This window comes from Nipponia nippon, unplaced genomic scaffold (genome assembly GCF_047370975.1).
Source record: "Nipponia nippon isolate SJK-2023a ecotype South Korea unplaced genomic scaffold, ASM4737097v1 scaffold_5, whole genome shotgun sequence".
Lineage (NCBI taxonomy): Eukaryota > Metazoa > Chordata > Aves > Pelecaniformes > Threskiornithidae > Nipponia > Nipponia nippon.
The window spans coordinates 12,034,392-12,058,053 of record NW_028262369.1 but is presented as its reverse complement, the minus strand read 5'-3'; the positions used below and the strand labels follow the sequence as shown (position 1 = coordinate 12,058,053).

Sequence of the window (23,662 nt, the reverse complement as noted above, 5' to 3'; positions counted from 1 at the left end):
CCAGTCACAGAGGCATGAAAAATCAGCATAACTAAAAGCCATATATTAAAGCAACTTTATAACAGTTTGCTTTTCTAAAATGCAAATGAGATATGAGAGAAGACTCACCCATGTTTCCTATGTATGTTGCTTGGCAAAATCCATCTATTGCACTGGGAGATTTGATGATTGGTAGGATATTGCAGTTATTTTTATTGAAAACTCAGGGTTTAACTCACAGGATGTTTTTAGTTCCTGACTTACATTATTGATTATAAATTCTGGTCAACTTGGGTTCTCTTCCTATCTCTATTCCTTTGGTATTCACAGTGATGCCACTCTTAAATCCATCAGTTTTACTTTCTGGTAATTTTCCACTTTTCTTCTCCTCCCAGCCCTCGGCGCGCTGCCTTACATCTCTCTTCCACTTTGCAATTTCTGATTTATGTCTGGCATCTGTTCAATTTCAGAAAAAAAATAATTCTAGCCCATGAGTCTTGAAAGGCAATATAAATTCCATTTTTATCAACATTTGTCAATTAAAATCTGGTATTACCAAGCCTGTTTATAAATGACTTGACTATTCCAAATTTCTGTTGATAATACCTTATACCATTTATTCCATATATATAACACTTTCGTATGGCAGATGAGGAGATATGTTTCTGTGAGACTATATACATTTACAAGTACAGAAATAAAATCCATTGACTACACCCCAGTGTCACACTCACTGTGTGTACACTCACACTTACACACATGTGGAGATAAGTTGCTTTGAAAGATGAACTTGTATATGAGTGTCTGATAAGATATAAAACTGAAGCCTGAAATCTGGGCTCATCTCTTGAGTTTCGATTCAAGGCCAGATACTAAAAAATGATTTGAGTTCTGATTCAGGCAAAATCCCTTGAATGTGTTGTTCTGGCAATATTTTTGCGAACAGCTGATCTTTTCACATTTTTTCCATTTGGGTTAGAAATCTTAAGAGAGTAACCAAGATGCCACTGAAACACTGCTGTTTGCTGCTCATTGAAAGGAAAATGCAACCCATACACATGGTGCCATAATTCTGGCATTTTCCTCTGGTGTGTCTCAAAGCTCTGGATGATAGATAATGACATTAAGGAGAGTGAGTTGAAGTTAATTGCAAAGCATTGCTTATTAGGTTTGAAAGAGATATAATCACAGGGCATTCTAATTTCTTAAGACACTGATTAATATAACAGCTACAGAGAAAAAACTGGCAGTGAATATGTTTCTAGGGAGTTTGCAGGATTGCTGGTTTATGCATTTTCTTTTACAGCCTACACAGTTGGAGATAATTCAGAATCTTACTGTTTAAGAGTAAGCCAAGTATCTAAAATCTTGTGACCATATTTAGGGATGGATGAAATGTTTTGGTTGAAATAGCTCACACTCCCCTACACATGCCCGTATTTCTGTCCGGTCTTCAGACCGGTGAAAGGACGAAACAGGGAGACCTCAGAGATTTCCTTTGCCTTTCTTTTAATCCATCAGCTAGGTGTTAATGATCTCACGCTGCTTATTCCAGTACCCAAATGCCTGCCTTCCCTCTTGTCCTGGTTGAATCACCCAGTGCCTTTACCAGTTACTGTATTCATCCACAACTCTTATTTTGGTTTAATCATCCCATTAGTTGAAGCTGGAGAAACGCTTTGTGGCATGCGGCACTAGTTTGTTCTGCATCTCATCCAGCATGATGCTGGGCTATGCCAAGTAGGGTTGTCTCCTGGCAAGGGTGGAAGAATAGGGGGAAAATTCAGAAGATAGGGGAATGATAACATTATTTGGGGCTTACACCTTTTTTCTTGCTGTCCCACTGGTACTGAGCTTTCCCAGTGACTGTCATTCCCTGTCCATCCAGCATGTTTGTCTGGATAAAGTCTGTCTGCATCTCTGGTGGCAATGTGCAAAATATGGAGAGGGCTAGTGCAGTTTAAAAATAACATTTATTAGCAGATAGATTAAAGGCTAGAGAAGGATGTTTGGTGGAACAGCGAGAAAGGCAGTCCCAAGCTACATCTGTAATAATGAAATTCTTACAGTAGTCTCAGACAATCTGTTCCCAGTATGTACCAGGCCATACAGCATTACCCATGGCTGTGCCAAGAGACTGAACTCGCCACATCTCCTGATAGTCAGTAATTCAGCACAACGCATGCAGTTAAATGGATTCTCCGGCTCTAATTGAAATCCAGAGGATGCTCAAAAAACTCCTAAAGCTGGCAAAATTAAACAGGCTTCAGCTATATAGGAGGTGGATTCTGAAAGCTACCAGTGGCAAAATGGAAGATTGTTTTTGAAGAACAAGGCGTCTCATTCCTGACCCCGTCACCTTCCGTGCGAGCCAGGAGGAGAGCACTGATGCCAATCCAATAGGCATGCTCAGCAGATGTCCAAGTCTCTGGTTTATATCCAGTGATACTAAAGGTTGTTTATAAAGGCAAGACATTATTGTTTTGAGTGTTTGGCACTGTGTCTCATCTTCTAAAAAGTTGAGAGGAACAAATCTGATGAGGTTTCCAGCTATTTCATCTTGGTTACAAGAGTGGGCTGTCAGAAATCAGTGTGTCATGTCTGACAACGATCCTGCACTTGTTTTACTCTTCGTTGCCCTGCTAGGAAACATCTTTTTGCTTGTCCTTGGGAATATAGTCTGAAAGGGTTCTCTTGAATCATTGGGTTCAGCCATCTGATACTGTATAAAACCAAATCATATGATCCCTCAGATAACCTAAATGAAGATATTTTTATTTTCTCCAGTTTATTGGGCTACAGTTGTTGGAAAGCTGCTCCATAACACTACTGTTCCCATGGCAAGAGAGCATCTCATTTCCAGACTAAATGTTTATATGTGTTGATTTTTCATGCCCTCATTGTCCATTAGTTAAAATAACTTTTTCAACTCTGATGTTCACCCTTACCTTCCCTCTCATCTCTATGTATTTGTAAATTATCTATTCTTTACTTATTTTACTGCTGTAAATGATTAAAACTCTTTTCTTCTTTTATAAAAGATAGGCACTCCATTACACTTACCACCCCAGAATACCTTTTTCTACGTATTTTTGAATCAAATGCATCTTATTTCTTTGTTTCTTTTGCATGTGGTTGATTAGAATTGTGCACAATATTGAAGTGAGGTCATTCACAGAAGTGCTTTTTACAGTGGCATTAACACTTACTTACCCACTTGGAAGCAACTCAGTTTAGACTGATATAGGGTGGTTTTGCTTTTTTTCCCGGCCAAGGGTAAAAAGGGTAGCTTACAGTTATCCAGTGATTTAATAAATTCAGATTAAAGTAGAAATTGTTGCTGTAACTTCAACATGCATGGCCTTTCATGTTAGATTACTGAATTTTGTTCCAACTTTATTACTTAAGTCATCAAAAGCATCCCTTTTTTTCCTGTGGTACTCCGTGCAATACCTCCAAACACAGCATCTCCGCTTCTTAAGACTGGGCCTTGAAATATTCTTACTAAAATTATCTCTGGGCTTGTTCTTCCATTTTCAATATTAACTGTTGTTAATCTACCTTAAATTATTGCCTTAAACACATTATGGTTCTTCTTCCTAATCAACTTTCCCATTTGAACCAGCAGTTTACCTCATAGCGCTGAACATGCTTCCTTGAAGAATTCATTGATTTATTTTGTCTAGAATATCAGTTATCAAATAAAGGGAGAAAGCAGATATTGCAGTGTGTCTCATTTTCCAATTACTTCTATGACTTTCATTAGTCTTGCCTTTAAAATTTGTTTTTAAGCCTTGCGGTACTGAGGTTGGACTAATGGCGAATCTATAGCTGCACAGGTTACCTTGTGATGACATCAATCTATAGCCATCAAAGATTATGAACAAAGTGCCTTTTAGTTCAGTCTTTTCTGAGTTGATTAATAAAAGGTCAGACATTCACGGTGCAATCCTGATTTCACATCAGGAAAAATATACCTTCCTGAGCCTTTTGGAATAAGAATTTCAGACTGTGGGATGTCTAACAGATTTAGTTTTCAACTGCATGAAAACTAACTACTAGGCTATCTCCCCCTCAAAATGCTAGTGAAGCAGACAGTATTTTTAGAAATCTCTATTTCTAATTAAAAAAATCAAACTGAAAGCGGTTTATGCGTCTCCATTTTTCTCCCAGCAGGTCACTGAGTCACTACTTCTCTTAAAATCTCATCCAAAACTTTCCTTGTTATTTCCTCATCATTTTGCATGCTGTGAAATAATTACCATATAAAATGTTTCACCATGTAAATGAGTTCACCATATAAAATATATATTGTGTTGCATTAAGAATCCATAAGTGGGCTCTTCACAGTAGCCAAAAGAACTTCAATTTTAAGGGAAAATTTTTGGCACTATTTCAAAGTGAAAGTGACATTAAATGTAAATGTTCTGAATATTGTAATTGTTATCGCTATTCACTGATAGTCCCTTTTACGAGGATCCTCACAGGGGTAAATAGTTTGCAAGAAACAAGATCTGCCTGTTCTGGACAGAGCTTCTACTCAAAGGAGACAGCAGTCCTTTTGCTGAGCATTTCAAAGTTGTGCTTATTAATTGAGTCTATTTTGGCATTGTATTTTCCTGAATAGGACTGTCCTGAAATTATCAGTTCTTCTGAAAACCCATAAATGTGGATTTTTGGCTTCTAATTTTGAAAATCTTGGCTATGAGTTTTATATAGCGATTCTGTCCGTCGAGAGAACACTTAGCCTGAGATCTCATCTGGATTTAGAAGACAGAGTACAAAGACATTTTGTCTTTTGCTTGTCAGTTTATTATCTTCCTTCCATGTTCCAATTTTTGTAGAGTTGAAAATCACTTTTCCTTTCTTTGCAAGCTACGAAATAAATCCTCCTTAAGGGTGCAGCCATTCTGCCATTACTTGAATTACTAAGAACACTAATAAAATTTCATGCAATACAAAGTGTTCACATTAATGCGACTTCAGAGGCTTCTAAAATATTTGGAGCAATAATATTTCATGGATTGTTTTGGAGTACTCTCTGTAGAGGTCAACTGTGATATGATCACTGAAACCTGTGGCTATACTGTAGCCTTAGGAAACGTGTGTAAAAATAAACCACATCGCTTTGATAGACCAAAACAGCCAGCAGGAACTAAGGGCAGAACTATACACCACCGAACACCAATGGCATGAGAGAGGCCATTAAAACAAATAATATAAATGAGCCTGAGATGGCTATAAGACCTGCAAGGTGATTAATGCCTGTGGTGACAAGTTGGAGGCACAGGAGGAGATTAAAGATTAAGTTAAAGGTAACAGTGCTAACAGGCCTTTTCCTGCCCAGCGCTTCTAATTGCTCTTCCTTCCTGCAAATCCAGTGGCCAGCACTGCCTGCACAGCGCCTCATTCCTCCCTGAGACTTGTCAGACTGGTAGATAAATGAAATATTTTTTAGAGCACTTTGTTCTGTCTTTTCTTCCTTTTTTCTTCTTTTCTCCTTTTTTCTGACTTTTTTTCCTTCCATTTTCTTTTTCGCCTGTTCTCTCATCCCTTGGGTGCATAGGAAAAAATTCAGAGGTCATGTGGAAGCTGTCCCCATTGGCTTTAGGCAGTAAGGGATGCATTGGGACGGTAAGTATATGTTGGTCCAAAACAGCCTCCAACTGCCCAAGCCCAGTTTGCAAAGGGGAGGCCATCAGGAGGCATAGGTAGGGATTGCAAATTTCTCTCCCTTGGCTTTCCAAAACAGTTGTTCAAAGAACAAGAAAAACCTAGAGTATCAAAAAAGTGCAGTCTCCTGAACCATTAAGGCTTAGTTGTAGCGTATCTACTGCCTTATTTGCAGAAGGTTTTAACACTTGACCCGAAAAGTCAACAAAAGAATCACCATCTCCCATCTTAATAAATTAAGTTCTATCTTCTCTAATCACTTCCTACAAACACGCAAAGTCATCTGTTTCCTTTTGGCTTAGATCTTGTATACTATTTGGAGGAAGAAGGTCTACTTTTGTCAGCACTTCTGTTAAATTTATTTGCTTTTCTAGTTCAAGGAAAAAGCCTATAACTCTGAAAGTCATCCAATGCTTTTATTTATTTATTTTACTCAGTTTGATTGATACGTCTTTGTTCTGAGCTCATACAAAATTGATCACAACTACAGTAAAAGTGCCTCCTGTTAAAACACTTCCAGAATATCCACATGTTCTCCTCCTGCGCTTGCCTTGCGTGGGAAGAAACTTGACCTTAGATGAAGGTGCGCTGAATTCAGAAATCTTTCTGGCTGATAAGTCCAGAGCTTGGCAATTATTCAGACTATTTTGCTGTATGTAACTCTGCTTCTTAAGTTACAAGCATGGGTTCTCAAGCTAAGGTGGCAATAGGGCACCTAATTTGCTTAAGGACTTAAGGTCCTGACTTCCCTTTGTGTCTTAGAAACCTTTCACCTAGCTCAGTGGGCAAAAGGAGTCACTTGGAGAAGCAGAAATGTCACCCTAAGATATCATCAGTGCTGACATATGCAAATAGATGTATCTAGCACCGGTTTGTAACTGTTCATTGGTTCTTTCTAGCATAATTAAGAAAATATGCTGTAAAAAATGATGTTGATGATCATTCTTCCAAATAGTTTGTGTAATATCTGTAGATATACTTATGTCTGTGAATGTATATATACATATATATTTATTTATTTCATGTTTCATAGGCCACCAAGATTTATTGTCCTTGGTAGTAAATATTGACCTTGGATTTATGGAGATAAATCAGTGTTTACCTCTTGGGCCAATAAATCTTGAGGTTCACCTTAACAGAAGTCAATATCTGCTTAGTGTTCAGCTCCATCATTAATATAAATATTTTAGTGACCTTTGCATGTATTAGTCTTTTCTTTTAAAGTCAACTTAATGTGACAAATCCTATGGCACATTGGTAGTTTATTTTTCAGATCTGTTTATTCATTTAAGTTTTTTTTAATAACCTCTGATATTACCGTTGAGGTGTTGCAGAGAGCATGCAGTGTGTTTTTTGAGGAGAATCTCAGGAATGTGAGTGCATGTTGCTATTTCAAATGGAGAGGGAGGTGGCCCGTAGTACCAGTGTGTATTTGTGCGGTTCATCATGCATTTACCTACTACCAGGGTATAAGTGTTGCTTTGATAGCTGGCTCTTTTCTGGTCTTTTTTCAAGACTTTCTTTGTACAAGCAAATCTTCCTGAGATCAAGTGTTTGCTTTTCTGTATCTGTCACTGAGTTTAGGGTTAGCAGGGACCTTCAGACCACCTAGTCTGACCTTTTTATCTCCTGCTGTCTTTATCTCCTCTATTTAAGAAACACTTTTTGCCCCCTTCTTCCTCCCCTCTCTTTTGACCCTCGCCAAGATGAAATTTCTCTGCAGTGTTCTTAGTAAAGTTTTCATTTTAAATTGCATTGATTTGGTGTGATAACATCTCAGTCTAGATTCAACCTGAAGTGTCCCAAAGTCTGGAGTGTTGCTTTGTGAGTCTCTCCAGACTGTTACCCCTAAACACGCACAGACATTGCCCTTTCCTGCCTGTATACTTAGACACGAGCATTGCATCTAAATGTTATCTCAAGCTGTTCAGTCATGGGTGGGGTCCCTCCTCACGTCCTCCCTCTAAAAAGTGAGATGCAAGTGCGGTTTAAATGCTTAGGATCTTCTTCTATCTCCTCTGGCCACAGGTAGGTGTAAAGGAAGTGTATGATGTGAGTCCACAAGCTGTGAAACCCTCCCTTTAAAATAAAGCAGCCTGAAGGCAAGATTTTTACAGGATCCAGGACAGTTACTTAATTCAGGCACTGAGCTCAAAATTTTCCTTGTTATTATTATTATTATTGCATTGCAAAGCACATATATAATACTTAGAATTACAAGCCAAGAGAGATGTTCTTCATCCCAGAACATTCTCACTCCAAATCCCTGATTCTACCGTCCCCTTTTCATTAAATTATTCCTTTAATTTCATGTATGAGTGCCGACTGTTCACATGGATATAAGCTTGCAGGGTTAAATCATTTGTGAGCCCATGGAAAACGTACTGTGAATGTGGAGAGGTTTCTATTATTTGTTATAAAGGTGCTGTCAGGGTAAATGGTTTAAAAACATTGTGCTATGGAGAATTCTGATCCCTGTCACATGAAATGGCATAAATGTCAGACCAGGGATTTATATGAATATTCCTTGAAGAGAAGCAAAGACAAGGATTTAGTTGTTCTCTTGTCCTATTTATTCCCTTTAATTGGATTTATTTTTAAGTGGGCTTTAGTATAGAAATTTCTGCTTTATTTCTTTATTGTATTTTCGAATTTCATATCAACACAGATAAAGCCTGCTTGCCTTACACTAAAAATGTATATAAACCAGTGGAGATATATTTCTTAAACAGCAAAAGCTTCTATTTTTTAAACTATTTTTTAAACCTAACCTAAATCAATTCTCAGCTTACAGACAGAGTATTTTAAGGTGCCTGTGTTGGAGCAGTTCACAGCAGCATACCCAGCCAGGAGTCGAAGATTCGGAGCAGTTTTACCTGCTGATACATCAAGTCTTCGAGAGAAGGAACTGCAAAGCATTTTTTTTTTTCAGAGGGATTTGTATGCTACAGGCCATATCGTAGCTGGTTTGTGTGCGAGAACTGATAGAGCAAGCACAGCACTTGGCTGGTTTTTGGTGCATGCCTCTAAGTCAGACTGAAGAGCAGCTTACTGTTGTCAACATTTGATTCATAGAGTTGTGTAAATGGGCAAAAAATTCCTTTCTGTCATGCCAGAGGCCAAATTAAACAGAAATCTGTGAACCGGGAGGGTTATTTAGTTGGGAGGAAGCAACGTGAGTCGTGTGATAATGTACTCCTGCAAGTTTTTTCGCAATTTGTTTCGGGGCTGAGTTTGTCCTGGTTTATTTAATGCCATAAAATACAATTCTTCTTGCTGAGAAATTGCTTAAAAATTATACCAGTGTGAAGGCAAACATGGAGTTAGCAGAGTCAAGCAAAAGGTGTTTGAAGGTTTGGACTGAGTGACCACAAACATCTGCGTTAATACTGATCCACCAGCCTGCCCGACAAATTCTTCATGTTCCCTTTCAACCAGGCATTTAAAAAATGTACTGCAGATATGCAGGAAGGCATATACAACACTGCTTTTTCCCCTCTCCCATCCTGGCAATGGTAATAAAAGCTCAACATAGCTAAGAGTTCCAGATTTGCTATCACTGTGGAAAGATAAAAGTAGACCCATGCACATTACATTGCAGAATTTAACATTGGGCACTCTTGATTTTTTTTAATGTTTGCAGCAAAATGCAGGAGAAAGAGATTAGTCCCATGTTTGCTAGGCAGCTTTTATGAAGCACAGCAAACTGCTAGGGAGTTAGTGCTGTGAGGTTCGAAGGAGCAGGTGTTGCTGCCAGTAATACTGCTAGGTGTCTTCAAGATGTCTTTGATGTATGTTTTAGTGGTTAGTGAAGATTTGGAAAGAAAATTACTAAGAAAGATGGAACAAAGTAGTGTAATTGTGTCTGAATTTCTTTACATAGGTATGAAGAAAGCACGCCCTTAGGTCTGGGTTTCAGCTCTTCATGCTTAAAAAGCTCCCTGTCCTTCAGACCCCTGCAAATACTCATCACTTAAGAAAAAATGCATGTATCATCTGATCTGATCGATCTCTGGTTTCTCCTTCTTTGAATTACTGGAGCTGTAAAAAATGAAGTGCTTAATTGCGATAGTTCACTAAAAAGCTCCTACAAAAGAAGTATTTATTGTCTAGGGAAATTTTATCTCGAGTTCATTTTATTGTAAAAGATTCTATCTCAGAAATGCTGTGAATCAGAGATGAAGGGGAGTAATGATAAACTTAGGGAAGACATAAGGAAAATGTGTGGGTGTATGAGTTTGCACATGTCTGTAAGCTATAATAGATATGCAAATAGAAAAGCAAGTGCTTGTGGACATGTGGTTTTGTGTCAGCTATGAATTTTATTCATCAGCTATTTAACAGTAGATTTACACACTTTAAAAAAGTAATTCTGCCTCATTCTAGGGAACCTTTATCAGCTATTTTGTAATGATTTCATTTACTGATCCAATTATAAACTAAATTGAATCGTATCCACTAACACAGGTTAAAATGTTTTTATTATACACAGCTGTTTGATATCTCCAGGTGTAGGAGCACACAACAAGGATAGAAATTAATTAAGCAAGATGTGGGAGATGCTTGCAGCTGTATGTTATGTGCTTGTCAGCCAGAGGAGACACATGTCAAACACTGCTTGATTAGTTGCAGCATGCGTTCCTCTGACTCGCAGCAGGCACGCTGCTGAGTGACTTGGGAACTACAACTCTGCAGAGCCTTGGCTTCAGTCTCTAATCACTTCTGAGCTTTTCCAGTGGCACTACATATTGATACACACATTACCAGTATTACCTTAGGAGTTTCCTGATGTACAAAACTATTTTACATGAACATGATAAAAAAACTCTTAACGGCATTTATATTGAGCATCGTGTCGTTCTTTAGCATCGTGTCATTCTTTAGCATTAGCATCTTTAGCATTCTTGCAGTATCCTGATTTTTACGTTAATGGCAAGGACCTAATACCTGATAATTCTTATCTGTTTTTGTGCTGATATAGTTGCCAGGTACAGGTGCTGTCTTGTGGCACTCAAGCCTTTCTTCTAGGTGCAGAAGCTGTAGTCATAAAAATAGTGCGTAGGAGCAGTAAGTATATGATTCGAAGGAACAATCATAATTATCAAATACAATTTAATTTTCCCGTATTTATAGAAAACTGTTAGAAGTGATTCTTGCACAGAGTGCAAAAAAAAAAAAGTAAAAGAAAAGAAAATAGTGATAATAGATGAATATTGTGTTCATGTCCAAGTTCTGCAACCACAACAGTTTGTTTGTAGACATGTTCTGAATAGGAAGATTGGGTGAATTATTAGAATAAAACTTTCTCTGTCAACAGTTTGCTAATCATAGGGATGCAAGAAAACATAAATATATGTAATTTCATTTTCATGAAAGAATGTCCTCCATCTCAGTCTCAAAGGCAAAACATAAAATGCTGCTACTGTTGTGAGGGAGGTATTTTTCTTCACTGCATAATGTGAACAGTAAGGTAATGTACATAGTATGGTTTTGTACATATTTACTTAGTACATGTGAAATACATTTTATCATAGTTCATTATTTAAAATAATGTCCTATATCCCATATAGAGATATCCCTAGGAATATATGTCCCATGTCTCTACGTTGAGGGACATCTCCTCCATCATCTACTCCAAGAGATTGCATAATAGTGCATTTATAACTGCAAACCTCTGGGAGCTCTTTAAATCTCAGCATATACTATTATATTTTCAAAGAACTTCAGCTGTAGTAACCATGAAATTGGGACATGGTGATTAGTGATCTGTGTCAGTGCCATTTACCAAGGGCTTCTTTAGCCGTATTACCTGATTACTAAAGTAAGGATGAGGAGTAGTGCATAGTGACTCTCTAGCTTCATTGGGATAGTCCAGAAGAGGGAGCTTGACATTAAAGAGTGAGGAGATTTAAAAGTACCAGAAGGAATAAATTGTTCAAATATGGGAACTTTGTTATGGCCACCCTTTATCACTGGTGGAATTTGCTTCATATTAATAATAACAGAGACTTGTTTTGGGGATGATAATTAGTCTTGTGGTGGTGTGTTTCTATCCCACCAGAAGTAATTTTCTTTCAGCTACTACGTTAAAATACTCATTTATTCAGAGTGGTATCCGCCATTGCTTTTCCAGAATGTTTGATAAAATGGCAAGTAATTAATTGTGTGGAAAATGTAAATCATATATACTCATCGGTGACTTAAAGGGCCATCCTTCTCTTTAGCCAGCTCAAATACACCGACCTCGTTTTGGTGACGCTAGGGATGAATTTGGCCCACTTTGTCTGAAGCTCATGGCTTGTCATTGTGCTAAGCGTTTCCCCGGGTCACTTCTAAAATGCCAATGCATACAAATAACACCTTTGACTTTGTTACAGTGGCCTTCTGTGCTTCTAATAATAATGTATTTGGACCTTTCTCACAGTAAAAGCTTCAGTAGAGTATGCTTGCAGCAATGCTGTATTCTTATAGTATATAACCTCCATAAATGTCTCTTATCTTTGCATTACAGTACCTGCTGGCTAAGGAAAGAGTTCCTAATCACTGTCTGGTACCTACTAAAACAGAAAGAAGCCTGTGCAGACTAGTATGTGTGTTTTTCTATATGTGTATATATATATTTGTACATCATAACCAAGTAGGAAGTATGTTTTATTGACCCAAGTTTCTCTGGAGTTTTTTTTTTTTGCTTGTTTGCTTTTCTTTTGGCATTTAAATTCTTCCCCCATCTTGAATCTTAGTTCCAAGATTAAAAACTTGAGAATGCTCACACAGAGAAAACAAGCAAACAAATATGATTAAGTTCAACTGAAACATCATTTTCAACAATGCCTTATTTTGATTTTAACCTTTTACTAAGAAACTTAATTTTGAAGTAATTTCATAGTGAAAAGTAGATCCTCTGAAGATACCATAGTAGGACATTTAGACGGTTTCAAAACTTTTAAAACATTTTAAATGGGAAACGACATCAGCCATTTTCCACAGGAATATTCAGTTTCAGCAAACTGTTTTTTTCCCCCCAAAACCATGTTACCTAATTTCTAATGAAAGCCTCCTGATATGCACAGACTTTGTTGACGACCGGTGGTATTAGTGATGTGAAGTCGGGATACAGTCTTGTTGCAATTATTCATGCAGAAGCGTGCAGATATTCCTCCATCAGTACACAGAGAGCATATTTTCCATGCATTATGCATGGGATTTCCTCCAGCTGGCCTCCTGACTCATGCTCCCCCGCCTCCCCGGTGTCTGCGGCTGAGCGCAGGACCACCTCATCTCTCCCGCTGGGAGAAGCTCAGTGCCAAACCCTGGGCTCCTCGCGGGTGGAAGGGGCTTCCAGACATCCCTACTCCGACCTCCTGCTCAAAGTGGGTCTGGTCAGAGTTGGTTGCTCTAACCAAGAGCCTTGCCCAGTCAAGTATTGAAACACTCCCCCTTCCCTGGGCCCCTCTTCCAGTGTTTGACCACCCTCATAGTCAAAGTTTTTTCTTTATATCAGATGGGAATTTCCTCTGTTCCCATTTGTGCCTGTTGCTTTAACATCCTTCTGCTGTGCAGCTCTAAGAAGAGTCTGGCTCTATCTTCTCTACACCCTCCCATTAAGCACTTGTAGACAGCAATAAGATCTCCCTGATCATCTTTTCGTAAAAGAATAAACACAGTTCTCTGATTCTCTCTCTACCTGCTTATGCTCCGGGCCTTGGACCATTTTGGTGGCCACTGTGGACTGGTTCCAGTTTGTCAATGTCTTTCTTGTATGGGGGAGCCCAAAACTGGACATGGTACTCCAGGCTGTCTTACAAAGGCTGAACAGAGGGAAATAATCAATTCCTTCAACCTTCTGGCTACACTCTTGTTGGTACAGCGCAGTCTACAGTTGTCCTTGAACTACAAACTATGGAGATGTATGAAACTGATCTGCAGTGAGAGACTCTGGAGAGCTGCCCTGTGTTCAGCTGGGTCTGCTAGAAGGGATGCCATGTGGCTGCAGTTCAGTGTTAGACACAGCGTGATATGTGGCTTAGCATGAACTTTGTGTAATGTCCTCCTCTACCTCCCAGCATCCATTGCGTGCCTTCCTACAGGGCTTCTTATGCAAACAGGCTGATGGGTCTGGAAGTGGGACTAGTTGAAGGAAGCGTGGGTCTTCCCTCAGCCTTGTGAAAGGTTAGCTAGAGAAGATAGTAAGAGATGGACCTGAGGTACATTTCCACCAAGCCCTGCCAGGCGTGCTACAACCAAGGCCTTGGCAGCATGGCTTCAATGAAATTACGGTTCTGAGGGGTGGGCAGGAGGAAAAGAGGCCAAGGTTAAAGCAGTGGAGTGGGGTGTGGGATTGGACCTTGTCACTCTTGAGCCACAAGGCTTTGCCCCGTTTTAGAGGGTCACCCTCTTGTTGCGGTTGGCCATGGCAGATGGTTTTCAAGATGAAGGTCTCTGCACACGCTCTTTCTCTTTGAAAGCTATTGTTAACATGTTGAAGATGATGTGAACCGTTGACACATAGATGTATAGAGTCTGTAAAATGAATTGATGCTCTGCTCATAAAGTTTCATTCAGTTCATTCGGTGTAATAAGTCATGAACCTATAAAAGGACTTCATAAAACAGTAAAATTGGAAATACTTCACAGAAATAGAAGATGACAATTTTTTATTTCTTTCTGTTTCACATGCCTGTTAGTTATGTGGACTTGTGACTTCATAAATGTTACAGAATTAGACATGGACTTTAATTTTAACCTGCCATTCAGAATGTCTTCTCATACCTGATTTCAGAGACTTATATGGTCATTACAGTAAAATTAATGTATGTCTTAACTGTAATAATACCTAAACGTTGGCCATTATACTGAAGTAATTAAATACTCTCAATTGTTAATAGCTTTGTATGCTGTTGTAATTAATTTGTTGCTGTCCTAACAGGAAAAAAAAATAGCAGAAGTAGATGGGTAATGTTTTCATTAAGGCTTCAGTACTGACTCTGCCTCTTAGGTACATGCCTGTGACACCACGTGTTTGATTATGGCAATTGTAAGCTCCAGGCTGTTAGTTTTAAATACTTCTAAAAAGGAATCTTTTATTTTACCTGTGTGCGTTGCATTTATTCTCAATAGCCAGTAAATAATAGTAATTGTTTCTTGGTGGTTTCAGTATTGTACATTAGCAATGACATGCAGCGTTCCTAGGAACAAGCAGTGTGGATCAAAGCCTTATACTTACACATAGCATAGACCCTTGCCTTTTATTTAGTGGTAAAAAGTACTGCATTTATTCCTTCACTACATAGGTGTTAATTGAAGCCAGTTGTCTGGTTTAAATTCTATGCTCTTCATCGTTACAGAGCAGGAGAAGCAGTTGTTAGAATGATTGCTAGAAAGTTGTTATCTTTTCAGGAAATGAATCATAAGAAAATATTAGACATACATGAGAAGAGACACCCCTCCCATACTTCAGAAATCTTAAAATAGTACCCAGATATAAGAGTTGCAGCTAAAGAAAGGCAGTGTTACTATCAACTATGTTTACTAAACTTTAAAGGTACATAAGTAGGAAAGGTTTAAAACACTGGAATCCTCCTGCTAGGGCAGCCTCACTCCGAGAAAACGTTGCGTGTCATTTGTTGAATTATGCCAGAGCGGCCACATATCTTTTAAGGCTGTCCTCAACAATACAGGGCTTGCTTTGTTTTGCTAGAGAGATAGCAAAAGAAGAAAAAACTCTGTGTAGTGCATGCATTGAAGGCTTTCTGAGTCTGCCTGCACAGTGAAATTGAACTCTGACAGATTATAACCTGCAGGTATAACGAGGTTTTTCCATTTTTGCCTAACACATATACATTTTGTCTCTTCCATTTTTCCTTTCCTGCAATGCATTCAGCACAGCAAGGGCTGGAAAGAGATCTGATTGTGAAACTGATAAATTGTCTTACATAGTTTCCCTATTTTGGCCATTGCCATGGTCTGGTTCTGAAAGTGCTTGGAATCCTCCTTCTCTCGCTTTGTTTTAACAAGCTGCTTCTCAGTTGCCCATTGCCAGTGCTATATTACCTACAGTGCACATTTTTTTTGGTCTATCTCATATTCTACGTGGACTCCAAGCAGCCTCGGTGTAAAAGCAGATGAAATGATTTCTTTTTATCACTCACTTTTTCTCGTGAGAAGGAGAACTCCTTGGCCTTGCCCTCTCTACTGGCTTCCTCTTAGCACAGTCATTTGCATCTTGGCAAATGGGGTCTATAAAATGCTACTGAATTAAATCAGCAAAGTGTTTAATCATATTTATTTTGCAATCACTGTGATAGACTCTTTGCCGGTCTAAATAGCTGCAGTCTCGTTGATTGGAGTGGAGTTTTCCTTCTTTGCATGAAAAAGGAATTGGCTCAACCTGGACAGGTGGCCAGAAGTCGTTACAGATGACAGACAGCAGAGGATCAGTCCTTGTGATTTCAGGTCTGATTGCAGTTGTTTGCAATTCTCTTCTACACTCATGGAAGACACTTTATGTGTTAAAACTTGCTGCAAGCCTTTGATATCTTTGACCTTTTTAAAAAAGTCTTTTAAATTTTGATATTCCCTAAGAAGACAGATGGTATTTTTTGATTGAATAGATAGAGATTTCGTGTCTAAACGCATCTCTTGGTTTCACTTTGTGGGACTAGTTAACTGCTCTCTCCATGTTCTATGCTCCGCACAATCTTTTCTTGTAATTTGTTTTTGAATGATGCTGTCAAAAGTTACAAAGAATTAAATGTGCAGAAATCCCCCTGGGAAACATTAGTGATGTCCTGCTAGCGTCTCCCTTTGGATCCAAATGGGAGTATTCAGGTACATAGAGCCCCACCCGCAACTGCACTTCCAAGCCAACAACTGCCCTTGATACCTTCTGATTGGAACAAATGTTTGACTCCAAGTGCCATGAGTAACCAGATACAGATCCTCTGGAAGTAGGTAGGGAAGCTGTGAAAAAATTGCAAAGCCTGTCAAAAGCTTTGGCTCTGGAGAGGGTGAGAAAGAGCCCTCCAAGTACTGATGCTGAACCCGGAGTGCGCTGGGTGCAGTGCATCTCTCGTGGTTGCAGTCTCATGGAACAACAGCTGAAATAGCAGAACTGGTGCCCTATTTTCTTCTTCCATCACCTGAATAAGTCATCTGGAAACAGGGCTAACGATACATTTTCAACAAGATAAGGAAATCCCTCTGAGCAGTTCGTGTTTACAGCACAATCATAAAAATCCTGGCAAAAAATCAAACCCTTTCCCTATCAGTTCAGCACACAGCGTTGCTAGCACGGTCAGTGTCAACAGTTAAATAGCTGGTGCAGGGGCAGAAGACAGACGCTGCTGTGTTCTTGGTGCTGCAGCTCAGACAGAAGATGAAATCATGGTAGTTCAGCATTGGGTGAAGACTTTACTGATTTTCTGTCTTTCTGTTTACACTGGAATAAAACCTGCTTGTGCTTGAAGAAGATTTTGGTTGTTAGGAATCTGTATGTATGTGTCTGGCCCTAATTATTTAACAAAACCTTCAAACCCAAAAAGTACAAATACCTACTTTTGCAGAGCTGTAGAAGAATGTAACTATAGTCTTTGCTTGATGGTGAGATGGTTGCAGCACTGTATTTTTAAGTTTGTTTTGTTTTGTTTTTACCATAATGGTCAGAGGGTGATTTTGAATGACTTAAAAACAGGTGCATGGTACAGGAAAAAAACAGCAGGCCATATTTTTGGCCCTGGCCATATTATTTATGCCTTTAGCGAGTGCCACTTCTTTGCTCATCTGGTATTTAAAGATTTACTTGTTTTCTCTACATAGTACAGACCCAGGACACATGGCTGAAACTGCATATGGAGCATAGAACATTTATTGGAGAGGTGGAAAATATGTCTGCTTAATGTAGTTTCAGATTTTGTCTTAGGTCAGGAACAAATTTTTCAAATTTTCAAAGTATTTTGGCATGTTGATCTTTGGAACATTTTTGTGTTTACTTCAGACACTGTGAATAAAGACAATAAGAAAATTTTCAAAACAGATTGTACGCTTAGTCTGAATTAAATCAAAAGCCAGATTTCATACAGGGACTTTAAGCACTTGGTACTTTAGGAGATGATAATTTCCAGAAGGGTGGTTTTCTTTGGTGGTATTCTGAATGTCCCAGTTTTTGGCTGCCAGACTCGTAGGTTGAGAAACTACGAGGCTGCCTGCTGATCCATATCATCTGAGATCTGATTCTATTTAATGAATCTCAAATTGAGCATCCAAAAGCAGAAACACTCTAATTCATTAATCACTGTGAGAGATCTTGGCCTAACCATATCAATTAAGAACAATAGCTCCCTAGTAGAAAAGAATCATGACAACGTGTTTCCAGTGACAGTCATGATATTATTGGTCACTTGCATTTATTTATCAAAGATATACCCTTTTTTCACTTTGGAAGTGTAAATCAACATCACCGTGACTTTGGGTACCTTGTGTGTCTGCGTGTTTATATGTGTTTTAGGCTAATGTTTAATGACATGTCCTTCAAAGGTCTCTTTAAAAATCCAAGTCTTGGTCTAATAAGATGGAGACTTCGCTGAAACACGTCATAAATGCGGTGCTAGAATATTTGCACTAATATTCTAGGCAGCAGAATATTAGTGTAAAACTGGTGTTGCTGCTAATAGACTTTAGGTTATTACACTGTCAGCTGAAAGTTTGTGAGTTTTAAAGAGGTTTTTTGATAAAACTAAAAGGTGTTGTAGAAATGAGATGTGGAACATTTTGGAGAAGGGTGCAGTGCTATACATAATTTATTGGGCACTGTTTGTATAGTCAGTTGTTAAGTTATAAATAAAATACAGCCTTAAAACAAAAGTTATTTCCTCTGTATTTCTATTTTGAAAAAAAAGTTTCCAAGCTTGTTCAGACAGTCACATTTTGGTTTGGCTATTGATATTCACAGTGCTTTGTCTATTTTTGGATGTATCGCATTGAAGACTTTCATCTTTGCCACACAGAGAGCCTTTTCCTCTGGTAAATCTTCCGCAGGCTGCTGGACAGTTTCTACAGCTCTGTGAGGTGCCCAGGCACAGCCAAGGGGAAACCAAGGGGAGGCAAATGAGCCTCTGTCATACCAAATTTCCAAGTCCCAGAGCTACTGAAGAACAGTTAGACTTGCCTTATTGACATACGGTCCCCCGATCACTTTCCATTTTGATTCATTCCAGTTTGGCACCTACCATTGCGGTACTTTCCCCCATCCCATCTGAACCTCAGATCCCATTTCTTTTAGGCTGAGGGCACCGAGGGTTGGCACAGGGACCAGCTCTACAGCCTGCACCAGACAGATGCTTATTTTCTGCAACAGAGAAGTTCCTTGAACCGGAGAAATGCTGAACCCATTTAAGATCATTAAAAATGAGTTTAGTACATTTAAGAATACAGTCCATATACTTTTTAGAATAGTTTGTTATAGATCTTTGAATTGGTGCTCAGAATGAGAAGAGAAAGAGGTTTCTCCTTAGAGCCTCTGAGCAGGCTTTTTACCAGTGGTGGTGGTATTTCCTGAATGTGAGTAGGAATAGCACAGGGTGGGCCTGATGAAACAACAGGGGTAAAATATATCATTTTATTACATCATGGGCTAAGCATCCCTTGCAGGTACTGCGGAGCAGCAGGAGGTGCCTGGGTTGAAATCTCCTAGTTTTCCTACAAGTGGTGCTGATGCAGAGCTGCGATACTGAGCAAAAACATTCTGGCTGCTGAAGAGGAAAGACATGACCAATCTGAACTTAGGAGTGAAACATTTCCTAGAACTGAGCCTGAATAAATTCTGGAACAGTTGAACAGGAAATAAGCTAATAATGGGATTTTACAATATACATTTCCCATATAAGGCATTGAAATGTAGCATGGGTTTGTTTGCTGATCTTCTGGCTATTTTGATGAAAATTTTAGGTTTCTTCACTGTTTGTGCTCTGTGATGATTGTGAGGACTTTGCTCCATTCCAGGCTGAAGTGTTTCATCTCGCTGCTGTCGTCAGTGGTCCCTGGATGGACCATTCCTAGACCAGACCAGGGAAGAGACTAGTTAACAATTCTTCCTTGCTGCCTTTTGTTTGTGTCGGGAGCTATTTCCTTTAGCCCTTGAGACTGATGCATAGGAAGGGGAAGAGAGGTGGGGAGTGCCTGTCTCGGTGCAGTTCATGCTTCTGAAAATAAGTTCCCCAAAATCTGATGTGGGGAAAGGAAGCCCTGGCTCCAGGGAGCCTGCTGTCTCCCTCAATAAACAAAGGACTGGATTTGGGCAAGTTGCCCAAAGTGTTGGTGCAGGGTGCGTTCCCGTCCTTACAGCTCTGCCTGGCCTTTTAAGGATATGTGACAGTATGCTGGAGACCACAGTAAGGTGTGTAATTCAGCGATGATTAATGAGCATGAGGCTCTTCTGCAGCTTTGGTGTTTCTGTAGCATTGGTCAAATTCGCTTCTCACGAGTAACTCACTAAGATTTTCAGAGTTTGGCCTCTTCTGCACTGTGAGTGCAATCTCTTGCCAGCTCTTATGCTACATTAATTTAAAGCCATCTACCTTTCCAAATGTGCTCTGTATTGTGGAACAGGTTTTGCTTGTAAATGCGAGGCCAGATGTTCAGAAGAGGAGAGCTCCCGTTTAGGCATCTAGCAATTACTGCTGTGACACATACTGATCGCAGCTGAAAATCTGAAATCTGTCTGCTTAGACAATAAAATACTCAAGCTGGCTAGTTTGTGCAGTGCTATAAGAAGTGGCCTGTATGCATATAATTCAGGAGTTCTTTCAAAATAGCATGCACTGAATCACGGTCTCACTTGGTTTTAAACCACAGCTTGTGCCAAACTAGTTATTTTGATTTCTTGCCAAGCAGAGGCTCACTTTCTAGTTACAACTAACATTTTCCTTTTCTTTTTCTGCAAAATCTGTTAATGAAAGCTAAATGACACAATGAAGGTAGGTCTACTGGCTAGATAAGAAATAGGTCTGATTCATTGATAAGTGGTTCTTTTCTTTTCCAGTGACATATTCGATGCCATGTTCCCCGTCACACACATCGCAGGAGAAACAGTCATACAACAGGGTAATTCTTCCCCTTGTTTTTTCCCTTGTGTGTTTGCTAAGATTGTACAATTCACATCTTTTCGTTTGAGATTTCACCCCCTTTACTTAACAGGAAGAATAACCATATTCGAAAAGCTTCTAAGTGTGCAGCCACATCATAAGTTCTTGGATGCAGGTCTTTTGCTACATGTGCACAGATCTACAAAACCACACCGGTAGATATCCAGGGTTTCAAAGTGCTACAGTTAAATGTAGATCAATAGCATTTCAAATTAAAATGCGCATTCCTTACCTGAAGATAGTCAGGAAGTAAAGCACAGCTCAGAATGCATAAGGGTGGCACAGGCTAGCTGAGAGTAATTAGCGATGGAAAATATTTTTATGGTCGTTGGGAATGTTCAACACCTCATTGTGCTGTATCGTAGTTATCGCACTTGGCAATTTACCTGCCTGCCTGCAGCGTGTTGGGGAGGACTTCATTACCCTCAGGCTATATTGAAGCCTCTCATGTGTTTACACTGAATGAAGTGTTGAATCAATCAAAAGAGATAAATTAATGCAATTGAAAGATATTAATAGGAAGAAATCATAGCGATATTTTGATTCATGAAGGTAAATAGGCAAGGATGTTTCAGAAAATGAACCTCTCTGTAAGTAATCTGGTGTACAAACCTGCGCAAATATGTACAGGATTAAATATGGAGACAGGAAATTATTGAATAGTTTAGCAGACCTTCAGGAAACAATCACCTTTTGTATTTTGCTTCCAGGTGATGAAGGAGACAACTTCTATGTGATTGACCAAGGCGAGGTGGATGTAAGTACACTCTTAGAGTATAATATTTATTCTGAAGCTACATAATAAAATTGTATGCTCTGGCACACAGCTCTATCCAGCCACGTGCTGTGGTTCTGTCTCCTTTCTTCTTGAAATAGATTTCACAGGATTGGTCTCATTACTTTGCTTTTGTTGTGTTAAGTCATTTGTGCATAATTTTGTAATTGGCATGTTTTACATCCTAGTTTATTTCTCCATTCCAAGCAGGAAAATATGGTATCAAAACCAAGCAAATGACATTATCTTTAGAACCCTAACCACACCTGGAGGTGTGCAGTCTTTGGCAGAGCAGGCCACCATGTTGGAATGCACCCGAGGGTTCAGATCAACCATAAGAAAAATATTTTCTTTAATCAGTTAGTTTAGCTCATGTGTTGGGTTTTTTCCCCGAATTGAGATACAGCCTAAGGCAGTGAGTTTCATCTTAGAAACCTTAATTTGCTTTTAAAATTAGGTCCAAATATATGAACAATGCAGCATATTAATAAAGTAAGGATTATTATAAGTGTAAAGTGATCTGTTAGACCACAAAATGTTTACAGGAGTAGGTGGTGGTTTAATCAGCAAGTCTTTGAAAAGAAGCTTCTTTCTGAACCTGCCTTCCAAATCGTAATCTATTCACCTCTTATCATTTTTATCCCATATGAAACTCACACTTTTGCAGTTTTGCTACAAGTTCCTCATTTCACTGGATTTTCTACACACACCTTATGTATCCATAGTTGTCGGATGGGACAGGCTTGCTCATTAGCAGCATTGCTCTTCGGATGCCCAGATGAGTTTTGTTTGGCATATTTAAAGAAGAAAGTGATTTATTTTAAATGCGGGCAGGAGGCATACGGTTATTTTAGTGAAAGTTTTTTTTTTTTTTTAGCAGTCTGTTTGTGTCAGGAGACCATCTAATTGGTATTGTTGGGAACTGAGAAACCTCACATGCTGCCTCTGCCTCTGGAAGTTGCTTCTCAGGAAATCCGTCTGACTCACTGTTCCTATCAGGCATACCTCTCAATAGCAAACATTGCCACATCCACAGGGCCAGAAAATAAAAGAGCAATTTTTATAGAACAGCGCTAAAATTTATTTTTAAAATAATTGGTTAGGGCCTGGTACTGACCTTAATGAGTTCACTGGCTTTGAATCAGACCCACAAACCTGTGCAAATGCACATACTGAAGTTATAGATTAATCCTCTTTAAAAATAATTTGTCCTCACTCAAAACCTTTAGGAAAGCTTTCTTCAGTGTGTGGCTCAGGGATAGTGGGGGACCAAATGACATCAGAAAACAGTCTGCAAAACCCTTGCAATTAATTGCAAAAAAGGTAATCTTCCATATGCACATACTGCTCTTACAAAGAAGTGACAAAATGGGGAAAATACATGTCCAGAGCCTAGCCAGCTTTGTGTCTGCTTGTAAAAAAAAAAAAAAAAGGTGGTTTGTGGATTTTCTGTAACTGGTGGTTGCCAGTAGTGGCCAAGGTGGCCACGGCTCTGCAAATGTTGAGAAGGACTTGTTCAGAGCACCAGTTGCTGTATTCTCTGTTGGCTAAGATGGCATCTTAGTTCCCTTCCCAGGTATATCATGGCGTCTACTCAGAAACACCTTTACTGTGTCATGTTACTTGTGTATCAGAGGTCCTCCTTGTTTTTTTATGGAAAGTTGAAATTCTTTCATCTTGACCACAAGAAGAGACAAGCGTCCAGATCATTTTTCATTGATGGTTTCTTGAGTTCATTAAAGTCTTATGCAGAATAATCTTATATTTCCCAGAACATTTCAAGGGCCTTTGAGGTTTCTGGGATAGGATTTGGGGTAAAATCTGAAAAACTACCACAGTGACTAAATGGCCTCAGTGCCACTGCAATGCAATTACATGTAGGCTTTTGAGTTGTATAGGTGTTCTTGAAAATTTTATCCCAGACCCCTGATTTGACAAGCTACATAAGCACCAGTGGGCCGTTAAGCATGTAAGCAATTCTGCTGACTTCAGTGGGACTCACTGTTTTGCTACATGAAGAGCATAGCGCACAGCTTTGTTTTACGCTGTTAGAGCTGAAGGCAGAACTTTTCTTTGTATTCCCAGCAGTTTGCAGTCC

At 39.1% G+C, this 23,662-nt stretch overlaps 1 protein-coding gene across 6 annotated transcripts in view; it reads left to right on the top strand.

Annotated features, from left to right (window-relative positions):
• PRKAR1B (protein kinase cAMP-dependent type I regulatory subunit beta) overlaps positions 1–23,662 on the top strand; it is a 103,201-nt gene that overhangs the window by 39,244 nt on the left and 40,295 nt on the right. For all 6 annotated transcript variants that reach the window (XM_087731170.1, XM_087731172.1, XM_087731174.1 and 3 more), the window contains exons 5-6: positions 20,687–20,748; positions 21,500–21,546. In XM_087731170.1, coding sequence (XP_087587296.1) covers positions 20,687–20,748; positions 21,500–21,546 — 109 coding nt within the window. The remainder of the gene's footprint in view (positions 1–20,686; positions 20,749–21,499; positions 21,547–23,662) is intronic.